The 12,106-nt window shown below is 38.5% G+C and overlaps 1 protein-coding gene across 1 annotated transcript in view; it reads left to right on the plus strand.

Annotated features, from left to right (window-relative positions):
• Positions 1–12,106, plus strand: part of CUBN (cubilin) — a 256,413-nt gene that overhangs the window by 106,111 nt on the left and 138,196 nt on the right. The window contains exons 29-30 of the mRNA XM_026016002.2: positions 5,597–5,778; positions 10,545–10,719. Coding sequence (XP_025871787.2) covers positions 5,597–5,778; positions 10,545–10,719 — 357 coding nt within the window. The remainder of the gene's footprint in view (positions 1–5,596; positions 5,779–10,544; positions 10,720–12,106) is intronic.

Consider the following 12,106-nt stretch of genomic DNA (forward strand, 5'->3'; position numbering starts at 1 on the left):
GAGCCACCCATGTGTCCCAATTGACTACTTATTTATTTTTAATTAATTAATTACTTTTTAACTTATTTTTAATATTTTTATTTTCCCTCCTCTCAAAATTAAATTTAATAAGAAAGTAAAATGAGGATACTTGTTTATGTAGGAAGTTTTTAGTATCGGACGTTAGCAACACTGATAACAACTACAGAGGTAAAGCACCTTCCCAAACAGGTATATTTTTGAATCCCACTTTCTTTTTTAAAAACAAGACAAAAACACACCTTGTTTCTACCACAGGAGGTACAGAAATAGTAAATGAAATGTACAGCCATGTTACCCAATATGACTAAGACATTGTTGATGAGGCCGAATTAAACTTAGCTTTTGATTCATTTTATCATTTGGAACACATTCTCTCTTTTTCAGAATTACACACAATGGGATTTTTGGATTATCTTCATATTTCTTTTGATTGATGATGGGCTAGTATGTGTTAATATAGATTTTAAGTCACATTTCTCGTATTGGAACTGACTCCCTTTTCCAGAGCTAATTAAGTGGGAAATGATGCATAAATAAAATTCAGAAGACTTGCATTATACATTCTTTAAAAACGCCACAATTTATTATGAATTATAATTGTCATTAGCTTTCATTTATAATTTAAAAAGTTCAGCTCTTGGTGTGACTTTGTAATTTTTCATTTTCAGCCATAATTGTACAATTCCAAATGCATGTTTTCATGTTTCACTGTTAGCCTAATGATAACCTGAATTTATGAAACAAAGTATCATATTCATTATCAAATATAGAAATTATTGTAATTTTTTTCTGAATATGTTTTCCCTTGTCATTGAAAGTGAGCATAGGAAGAAAAACAGACATCATTCTTTTTTTCTGTTTTTAAAATGTATATTTTGACATATTTTCTTTTGCCCAATACTATCTACACATTTGTCAAAGAATATCAAAATTAAAGAAAGAGATACCCAAAAGAGTGAAGCATAACTGGCTAAATGCTGATTAAACTCTCATTAGTGGACTGGAAATAAGTACCAAAAGAGAATTATGCTGACATTGTACTATCAAAACTAGCAACTTTTAAAATATCTTTTAGCAACTCAACATGACCATTTATTTATTCTTACTTATGACTTACCACCAAATTAACACGTCAAGGATAAAACAGAATTCAGTTTTTTCCAAATCAAAACTTACTCTTTGCAAACTGAAGGAAAAGCAAAAGATATTTAATGACTTACAGAAGGGCATGTGGAGATAGCACTTTTTAGATCTATAAATGGATTTTTTTTTCCAGAGGCACTAAATGCGCCTGGCTTCTATAGCACTATTTATAGTAATGTATATGCTCAACAAATAAATAATGAATGAATGAATGAATGAATGGGAACTGGAAAGTTATTTCTATCTCTTTCAGAATGTAGAAATACAAAGACAAAGTTAAATTTCTACCATAATTGTCAGAATTAAAACCATTTTCTAGTACTTTATAGTTTTACCATAAAATACCACTAAATTAATGTATTTTACTTTGCATTTGATGGAAATTTTAAATCAAAGTTATTATTTTTGATATGTTAAACCTCCAAGGTAGTTGAGAACACGAAGGAAAAAGAAAGCAAGCTTTGGAGTTTTCAAGTGCCAACACTTTCTTTCCTTCTCGCCTTAGTCAGTATTTTCCCCCCAATAGGGTTCTTTTAATAATATTGAAATTTCTCCTTAAAAGATACACACACACTTAAGTGCTATTGATGAGAAGAGAACATGACATACCTAAAAGTACAATCTGGCTTTGTGTTTTGTAAACCCTTGTTTATGTTTGGTTTAAATCTTAGGGGAAAGTACACTGTGGGCCTCCAGAACTGTAAGTGGGTAAACAAAATAAATGCTGTAATTTTTCAAAGCATCACTGATGCCAAGAATCTGATATTATCATTCCAGCTTACCCGGGCTAGTTTAAGGGTATTTGTATCCTGTTATTCTCAAAGGAATTTGCAAGGAAACCTAAAACCATTGGAAAAGACAATGGAAAATGTTATGCAGATTTTTAGATGAACCAACCATGATAAAAAAAATTGAATTAGATTGTCTGGTGAACTGAAGTGAAATAAAAATGCAGAGATGAGATCGCCAAGCTTCCATTTCCTTGTTCTCTTTTATGTGATGTGGCCGTGAAGTTATCCTCTTCCAAAGATTTGTTTTCATTGGGTTTTTTTATCTGATACAACTGATAATGAAGATCCATAGGAACTGAAAATGTAGGTTGAAAGGAAAGGGGGCAGGGTAACAGAATGCTTTTGCTTCCCTGGGATGTATTTTAGAAAAAGGTGCTGCATCTTCCAATAATTTATATGGGTCACTGTGCTGCAAGTCCCCAGGGAGCATCATTTGATGGTATATACTGTGACCGGCGCCCCCTGCGGTTGTGCTGTGGTGCTGTGTAAACTGTGCTGATTTTGGCTTCAGGAATGTTTTCCATGTGTTGTTCTAGGAGGAAAAATATTTTCTAATCTTTCATGGCATTCATGTTTTTTTAACATTCCCCTCAGTCTATAAACAATATCAGCACATCTAATTTTAAACAGCTTTTTCATGGGGCTTTAACCAGAAATAAAGATAGGAACTTTATAGGCCATAGGAAAGGATTGCCCTGTGCAACAAACTTTAAGTCTAAAAACAGGTTTTCAAATGGAAGGAGGAAATTGGCAACTCATGAAGATAGTGTCATATTGGGCTGGAATCAGATTTCTTTTCCTAATCAAGATCCTTCTTACAATTCTTAAGTGGAGATTCTGTATGGAGAATAGTTCTTCTGAACCTTTATAAAACCTTTTCCTAACTCACCATACAAGGCACATTTGTAGAATGAGGACAGTAGACATGACCTCAGCTTGTTTTAAGTCACAGCAGTTTAGTTGCACTCGTCTGACAATGCACATATGTTTGTGGAGTGAGGAGATAATATCATTTTTTAAAACCGGAAAGCCTTGATGCAGAATAAGAGAAGTACTTGGAAGACTTTGCTAACCAATAAAGAATATTCTGAAAAAAAATAGAAAAGTTGGCTTAGATATGTTAACAGAGCAAGCAATTTTTTTTAAAGATTTTATTTTTTATTTGAGAGAGCACACACACCCGTGAGTGGGGGGAGGGAGAGTGGTGGGGAGGAGAGAGAGAGAGAGAGAGAGAGAGAGAGAGAAGAAAGAAAGAAAGAAAGAAAGAAAGAAAGAAAGAAAGAAAGAAAGAAAAGAAAAGAAAAGAAAAGAAAAGAAAAGAAAAGAAAAGAAAAGAAAAGAAAAGAAAAGAAAAGAAAAGAGAAAAGAAAAGAAAGAAAATCTCAAGCAGACTCTCCACTGAGAGTAGACACCTGCCTGACAGGACTCCATCTCAGGACCCTGAGAGTGTGACCTCAGTGGAAACCAGGAGTTTGGTGCTTAACCCACTGAGCCACCCAGGCACCCCAAACTATGTTTTTTAACCACCAAAAATTGCTATTGGAAAAAAAGTGATCTTTTTCTTCTTGATTTTTATCTTTATTTTTTTTCTAACTTTGTCTGTAAAATTTGAGCCTTCCTCAAATTTTGCTTCTTTCACAAAGCTTTCTCTGCCTCTCCCTTCTCAAATCTCTGTCTGAATTCCTACAAGCTATATGAGTTTGTAAAACTCAGTAATTAAGTACTTGGGCACTATCAGATTGCTTGGATTGGTGTCCTGCCCCACCACTTAAAGCCAAGTAACCTTGGGCAAGCCACCTGACCTCTGTTTGCGTTGATTTGCTCACTTGAGAAATGCAGATAATAATCATACCTGCTTCATGTGGTTATTATGAGTATTCAAGTCGGGAAAAAAAACTGTAAAGCCCATCTAAGCACTTAGTGGCAGTTTTTCTTACTATATACCACATGGTGCAATATTTGATTGTTTCTTGTAATGGCTTGTCTTAATTGCTTTCTAGGGCTTAATATATAAACATAAAACATAAGCTTCATGTCTAGGTTTTCCATGCTTGGGTTTTATATATCCAGTTTTTGTTTGTTTAGTTGGGGTTTAGATATAAGTTTTCTGGGTCAGGACTTGTATCATTTATTGTTTTTGTTTGTAACAGACTTTATTATTTTATTTTATTTTAAAGATTTTATTTATTTATAAGAGAGGCGGAGATATAGGCAGAAAGAAGCAGGCTCCCTGTGAGGACCCCTATGTGAGACCCAATCCCAGGACCCTGGGATCATGCCCTGAGCCAAAGGCAAACGCTGAACCACTGAGCCACCCAGGCGTCCCAGTAATATTTTTTAAATGGAATTCTAATTTTTAGATTTTCTTCATTATATTCAGGAAAGAATTTCATAGTAGGAAGTACAATGAACATGTGAATAGTGTTAGTGTATATCCTGTCTCTCTGTCTTCCATTTCCTTGTATGTAATACTTATTTCTAAGTCTAATCAGACCTAAGATCTAGAATACTAAGAGCCAAAAATCTTTGTTTGTATGAAAGACTCTAGGAATTAAAAAAATATATATGATCTGTCCATAGTAGCTTTATTCATAATTGCCAGAATTTGGAAACAAGCAAGATGACCTTCAGTAGCTATAAAAGGATAAATAAATTGTGGTACACCCAGACAATGGAATATTATTCAACATTAATAAATGAGCTATCAAGCCAGAAATAGACACAGAGGAAATGTATATACATATTAACAAATGAAAGAAACCAGTCTGAAAAGGCTCCATACTATATGATTTCAAGTATTTGACATTCTTGAAAAGGCAAAATTATGGAGATAGTAAAAAAAAAATAAGTGGTTGCCAGGGGCTAGAGCAGAGGAGGGATAAAAAGGCTGAGCACAGATTTTTAGGGCAATAAAACTACTCTGTATGATACTATAATGGTGAATATACATCATTATACATTTGTCATAGAATGTACAATGTCAAGAGAGAACCCTAATGTAAACTACAGACACTGGGTGATAGTGAAGTGTCAATGTAGGTTCAACAGTTGTAACAAATGTCTCACTCTGGTGGGTTGGGCAGGGCGGATGTTGATAATGGGAGAGGCTGTGCATGTGTGGGGACAGGGGTAAAAAAATAGGAGCTCTATCTCCCACTCAATTTTGCTGTGAAGTTAAAACTCTTCTGAAAAATAAAGTCTGGGGATTCCTGAGTGGCTCAGTGGTTGAGCATTTGCCTTTGGCTCAGGGCATGGTCCCGGGGTCCTGGGACGGAGTCCCACATCGGGCTTCCTATAGGGAGCCTACTTCTCTCTCTGCCTATATGTGTTTCCCATGAATAAATAAATAAAATCTTAAAAAATATATATATTACCAAAGATTTGATGTGGTGAAAATGAGGACTGAGAATTGTACCAAATGATATAATCAATGTTTTTGAAGAATAAATTCAATAAGGTGTAGCCATGATTTTTTTCTCACTGCTTTATAACTGCTTTGTTATAACTTCATTATAACTTTATGAGTTTTCCCCTAAATTAGGCATTGTGCATTTTTAATTATCTTTGGATTAGTGGATTTTTGAATTTTTCCCAGTGACCAATGCCCATTTTGAACTGACTGAGCCTTGCTATTTTAACAGGTTGCGGTGGTGAATTGTCTGGGACCACGGGATCCTTCAGCAGCCCTGGATACCCTAACACATATCCACCCAACAAGGAGTGTATCTGGTACATTACCACAGCCCCTGGAAGTAGCATTCAGCTCACCATCCATGACTTTGATGTAGAGTATCATGCAAGATGCAACTTTGACGTCCTGGAGGTAAGAATTTCAACTGCTTATCATCACATTCCAAATTTGGGATAGAACTGGAGATCACTCTGCAAAACTCCCTAAATTATTTCCAGTGACCAGCAGAATTTCGATTTGTATTAGTTCTTTGTGAGTGATGTTTACAAACAAATAGGATGAATATCTCAGTTTGGGTTTCCCTAAAAGCAGTGGCCAAAGGACTTAGTGGTGGGCAATTTAACTTGGAGATGGTACCAGGAAGCAAGAGTGAGGAGACAGCAGGAGGGAGGGTAAAGGAGGTAGACCTAGTGAGGGGAGCCCCTGTGGACCACTTGGACTTAATCCCACTGGGACCCTGGGAGGTGCTATGAGGACTGCTCATCAGAATCATCCCTCTAAGGGTGTGAGTCCCTGGTCTCTCAACTCCGTCCCCATTAGCGGATTGTACTCGGGATGGTTAATGCCCCACACTTCAGTCTGAAAAAGCTCCCTTAGGAAAGGAAGTGGGGAGGCAGAGTGTAGAGAAGGGGTGGTCTTGAGGGTGAGACTGTAGCCGCAGCTACCATCAGAGGGGGGGCCCGCATGGTGTGGGGTACAAGATGCAACACTATGCACAAGGTTTATCTCGTAATTGAGATGACCTTTCAGAATCTATTATAATCAGTTGTTTATTGCAAGGATCTAGTCATCAGGAGCTGAACCTGTCTGCAAAATGTAATGGCTTCCTACACACAAAGCTCCTATCACCTCAGCACTAGAGATTGCTATAGTGCTTCATGACAAGGGTTCTTCTATATCTACTAGAATTTAAACTCCATGAAGGGCTTGGTATTTGTTTGTTTTGGTTTTGCTTTATTGCTATACCTGCCACAAGAGTACTTGTCAAATAGTAAAACGTTTGATATATATTTGTGGAATGAATGAAAGCTTGTATATCTCTGATCGACACACCGTAATAACGCACATGGGTGGTGGTTTTCAAAGGGACTTTGACATCCACTTTCCCATTTGAAGATTAAATAATCCTGTGAGGTAAGAAGGGAATTTTGTCTTCATTTTGCCATTGTCAAAACACAGGCTTAAAAATATTGATGGGTTTTTCCATGACCACGAGGACAGTGAGTGGAAGAGCGCAGAACTGAATCCATCCATAACCCGATGCTCCACATAAGCCAGCACAAAAAGATAGATAGAGATGGGCAGTGTGCAGGATGTCGACATGAGCAGCATGGACTTCAGAGGCAACTTTAACACTTAAAAACTTCACTTAATTGCAAAACAAGTTATCTCCTTGAAAAGACATGGGATTCTCAAATCATGCCCTCACTGAGTGGAATAGCAGAATTGTATTTAGCAGCTCCAGGCTCTGTAAAGGAGGATAATGCTGCAATAAGTGAAATCAGAGACGAAGCTTGTTAAGTCCTTAGGTTAAAACCTCTACCCTTGTCTTCATGCTGGTACTGGTTGTTGCCAAGTCATGACTCCATCTCAGAAGAGGAAAGGTTTTTAGGAAGGGAGAATGAGGAGGCTCCCAAAATTCACAGAGTATGAGTAGGAATAACACTTGTGTGTGGAAGGTTTAAATGGTCCTACGTGCCAGCAAGGATATTTTTCAGTGGCATAAAACCCCTTAACACTTACAAAAGATTGGCAGCCAACTTTTCTACAGTAATGTGAAATGTTCCTAACCCTTCATTTTCATATTCCAAAGAGAATGTGATTGTTGCCCATTTGGCAAAATGTAAATGGGCTCATTGTGCTGTGAGTTTTGTCACACCCATTACATGAGAAAGCAGACTGGGGCTGTTCCCTGCAAGCAGCTCCGGGGACAGGGGGACAAAACATGGTCTCTAGGCAGCTGCATTTAGGCAGGTCTTGTGCCTGCCCAGAAAGAGCTCTGAGCAGAGGCTATAGTCAGCTTGGGGCTTATTTTTATTAGGACAAGATAGTCTCCCATGTTCCACAAAACCAGGGTTTGTGGGGGGTATGTTTTGAGCCCCTGAAGTGTTTTGGGGAAGCTTACTTCTTAAGGCTGAAATGAGTAACCCCTTATTTTTTGTTCAAAAACCTTGTTTGACATCTCAGCAAATGTTCCTGTCAGGTGGAAAGCACTGTAATAAATTTGCACTAATGATGATAAAATTATTTTTTCCATCCCTCATACCAAAGCTGCTGATAACATGCTAGCAGTTGGTTTCAAAATGCTACTCCGGCTGGGTATGTGGCCTTGAGACACTGACCACTCTTTTGACCTACCTGTCCTCAACCTGTATGTTATCCTTTCCTGTTCAGAGCACAGTCAAGTAGGACCTCTTTGTCCCCAGGTATTGGACTTACTTGGATTTTGCCAGATTTTACCAAGAGCCAAAATTCAGTGTCCAGAAAGTGACCACTTGCATTAAGCAACAGCCGTTCGGTTACTCATAACCCTGGAATGCTGACTTGATTGTAACAATAAATGGAGCTAACAGAGCAGAAAGAAACGTTCAAAACAGATTAAAACCATAGGCTTTGAAATGTTCTATATCCTAAGCATTTGCTAAAAACACATTTTTTAAATCTCTGATCATCAGACCCGTCCCCCCTACCCCAAAGTTTAGTCATATGCTGTAGTTGAAAGAACCACACCCTGAAATTCTTTCCATCTTTTTCCTCTTTTGAAGAGTCATGCATTAACTATCAGTGTTATTTGTGGAAACCAAAAGTACTGTTGTATTGTTTGGGTCATGGAAACACTCTGGCTGATTTTACTTCAGTCTCTTGAGAAAGGAGCCTGAACCTGCATAAAGCAGAAAAGGAAATCCACTCCTTGGTGCAATAAATCAAGACAATTGCTTTTGGTGTGGGCAGTTTACTCCCTCTGGTCTTTCTGCCATGATCTGTGTCAGCCCAGCCCCACAAGAGGGGAAGCAAAGAATGTCAAAAGCGGCAGTGTTGATTTTCCTGGAGGCCCAGCCCACTCATCCCCGTTATGTTTGTGATCTTAAGGGGACCCGAGCAGAGAGAACAAAGAATATTTTGCCGACATGCAAGTTTCCTTTGTCAGAACTAAAGCCTTGTGCTCAGTGTTCTCTCCAAATATGTGCTATTTATTGGGTTTGGATGATTGGGAGCACATGCTGTCAGTTTCAGGCTCTGAGGACTGTGTTCTCTGGGGAGGCCAGGGGGCAGGCAAATCTCAAAAAACGGGAGAGACCCTGTAAACCAGAAGCAATCTTTTCCTTCCCCTTGCATTTGCATATGTGTACGTGTTAAGGGCCATACAGGGCCCCTCCTAAAGTCCTGCTTTTGATGGGACTCAGAGGGCCACACAGACATAGCTCCTCCTCTGAAAATAAGCTTGAAGCCATCCGCCTGCTTCATTCCTTTGCAATTAAAGTCCTTGTGTTCGGCCCTCTGTGAACAGCAGTTGCATTCTTTTTGGGTCTTGGCCGCCTGGCTGGGGGGAATTAATCAGACAAAGAAATCATTATAGATTCAAATCACACTCTCCTCGCCAAAAGTAGGCTTCTTGTTCTCCCGCTCTCCCCTCAGAGAACACTTGAGTGATTCCCCCCATCAGTCAACAGCTGCCCCGAAGGTGGGCGAGGGCTGGGGCCTGAGGAATCAGAATGAGGACAGTCCTTAGAGGTGGTAGAGCCACCCAGATGCCAGGAGAGCGAGGGCCCTGTGCACAAATCTCACCCAGCACTGCTTTCCCCATTCCAGTTTTGCCCTGGAGCAAAGAATTATGAGCATATATATGTTGGGGAGGAGCAAGGACCCAGATAGTATTATGCTTGAAAACTGTCACCAGAGATGGTCTTTCTTCTCCAAACTGGAGTTTGGCAAAGCCTGGAGTTAGGGATTCAATACCTTTTGTTTGATTCTTATCTTCTTGCCCCCTTCTCCTATACTCACCCCTGCAACTAAGAAATCTGTGTGTGAGATGTTAGAGACCTGCCTGGGCACAACCTGCCTCTAAGATATGGCTTTAGAACCCAAGGAGGTGGGGGGCTTGCTGGGAGGAATGTATGTATCACTGGGGCACTGGATCCTAGTCAGATAGATGGTTGCGAATTAGAGGAACCTAGATCTGAGGACACTTGAGATAGATCTAGAGGGAAACATCCAGGTATTGAGCAGAGTCCAGGACAATTTCCCAGAGGAAGTTGCTCTTGGTCACATTCCCACCAATGGGATTCTGGGAGTAGGTTCAGAGAGAATCTGGGGGAGTCCCTTCTTAAGTATACCATAGAACATACTAACAGGTTATATTTTCACTTTCTCTGAAGAAGCAAAAATATTATATTAAATGCCTAATCTTATAAAGTATGCAGACTGCAAAATGGAAGATCCTAAAAAATCTAACTGGGAGATAAATAGCTTTCAGTGATCTGACTTTCACAAACAAGATGGCTTTCGGCTAAGACTATTCCCATGTGCCTAGAAGAGTTAGACAATCAGACTTGATACTGTTTTACAGCAATGGCTCTGCCAAAGATAGCAGGAAATCTTATGAAGTTGTGGAAAAAGGAAGAAGGGAGATAGAGAAGATTCTGGAGTAATCAGTTCAGCTCTACTATTCTGATAGAATAAGCAGGAATCTTATGGGCGGTTGGACTTGTGCGTTCCTAGGGCTGAGGGAGTGCCTTTGAAAATCCAGCTAAAGTTCACAGTTCATCCCCACCCAGGAAGGCTGAGATTTCAGTCTCTCATGATAATAGAATCCAGGAGCTGGTGGTAAAACGGGATCAGAGGTCATCACTCAAATATGTCTCTTAATTTCAGTCCTTTTTTTCTACATCCTGTCTTAGGTTTTTGGAGGTCCTGATTTCCACTCTCCCCGAATAACCCAGTTGTGCTCCCAAAGATCATCTGAGAATCCCATGCAAGTCTCCAGCACCGGAAATGAGCTAGCCATCCGCTTTAAGACCGACAGCTCTATAAACGGGAGAGGCTTCAATGCCTCATGGCAGGCAGTCCCCGGAGGTGAGTGAAACAAGGAGGTATCTCAAAATACTTAGGCCGAACCCTTCTAAGTTTTATGAAATGATTAGAGAGGGGTATGAAGCCCAACACAGTGACCACTTTGTGACTCCTCAAATGACAAACACTGCTTTGGCATTAACTCTTCCCTAAAAGAAAAAAAAATGTGATAGAATTTAACTTCCACAGTTAAAATATGTGAAAACTAGTCCATGCAAGTATGCAAGTCCATGGTGAAAGCAGAAGGGAGGTACTTGGTTAGACTAATACTCTCCAAGGGACTTGGGCCCATTCACTGGCCACAAAGTTGGGCATCAGCAAAGTGGTAAATTAGTCCATGCTATAGTACAGATGCCCAAACTGGAAATGTTAAATTCGTGAATTCCAAGGAATTACCATGTATTATATAGTGACTTTCTGCCTAAAACCTTAGGCAGTCTAAAAATATTTACCTGTTGTAGATTTTTTGTTGTTGTTGTTGTTGTAGATTTTTTAAATTAAAAAAAAATGAAGGCACAAAATAATCTAGCAGATGTTAACCTATACAACTACTATTTAAAGCCATGTTTGCTGGCTGCTTACAATGTGCCAGCCAGTCATCTATTCTAACTGTTCTATGAACACCATCTCATGTCTTCCCTCACAACCACCCCATGGGGGGAGTTAATTTCAAATCCTTATCTTAAGAATTTGAATGAGGAAATTGAAACTTAGAGAAGTTAGTACTCGTCCAAAGTCACATAGCTAGGGAATGCCAAGGCAGAGATGTGATCCCAGGCTACCTTGTGGCCCCAATTTTGGAAACCTAAGGTGGTAACAGTAAGTATGTCAGACATTTCCTAAAGTTAATGATGCATGAATTTAATAAGGATTATATATATGATTATGTATACCTGGTATTTAGATTATCCAAAGCGATTTTCAATTATCAGAAAATGATACCACATTTTTCCATTATAGGTTTGTTTATATTATCATAAATCCAAGAAATGGAAAGTCATAGAGGTAATCATTAATAGGTATTTGATAATATTGTAGGAATTAAAAGACTGAATAACTGTACCAGGTCCAGAATATTAAATTTTAAAAGGCAGATAATAAATTATTAAAAACATATACTACTAAGTTATCAAAATTCTTAGGAGTTGTGTTATTCTTACAATATATTATATTTTTAGAGAACAAAGAAGAGGCGTTTTATGGCTTTATGAGAACATGATTTTATTTGCACTTAATTTTTGGTATTTAAAATTTTTTTTTAGATTACTTTTGTCATCAGTATTTAAATTATTTGAGGGATTTTCTTAGTTGTCCTTCATTTTGTTGGAATGAATGAATTAATGGTGGATATTCAGTTCTACACAATGTTTGGCATCAACTACATAAAATA

This window comes from Vulpes vulpes, chromosome 2, assembly GCF_048418805.1.
Source record: "Vulpes vulpes isolate BD-2025 chromosome 2, VulVul3, whole genome shotgun sequence".
Classification (NCBI taxonomy): Eukaryota; Metazoa; Chordata; class Mammalia; order Carnivora; family Canidae; genus Vulpes; species Vulpes vulpes.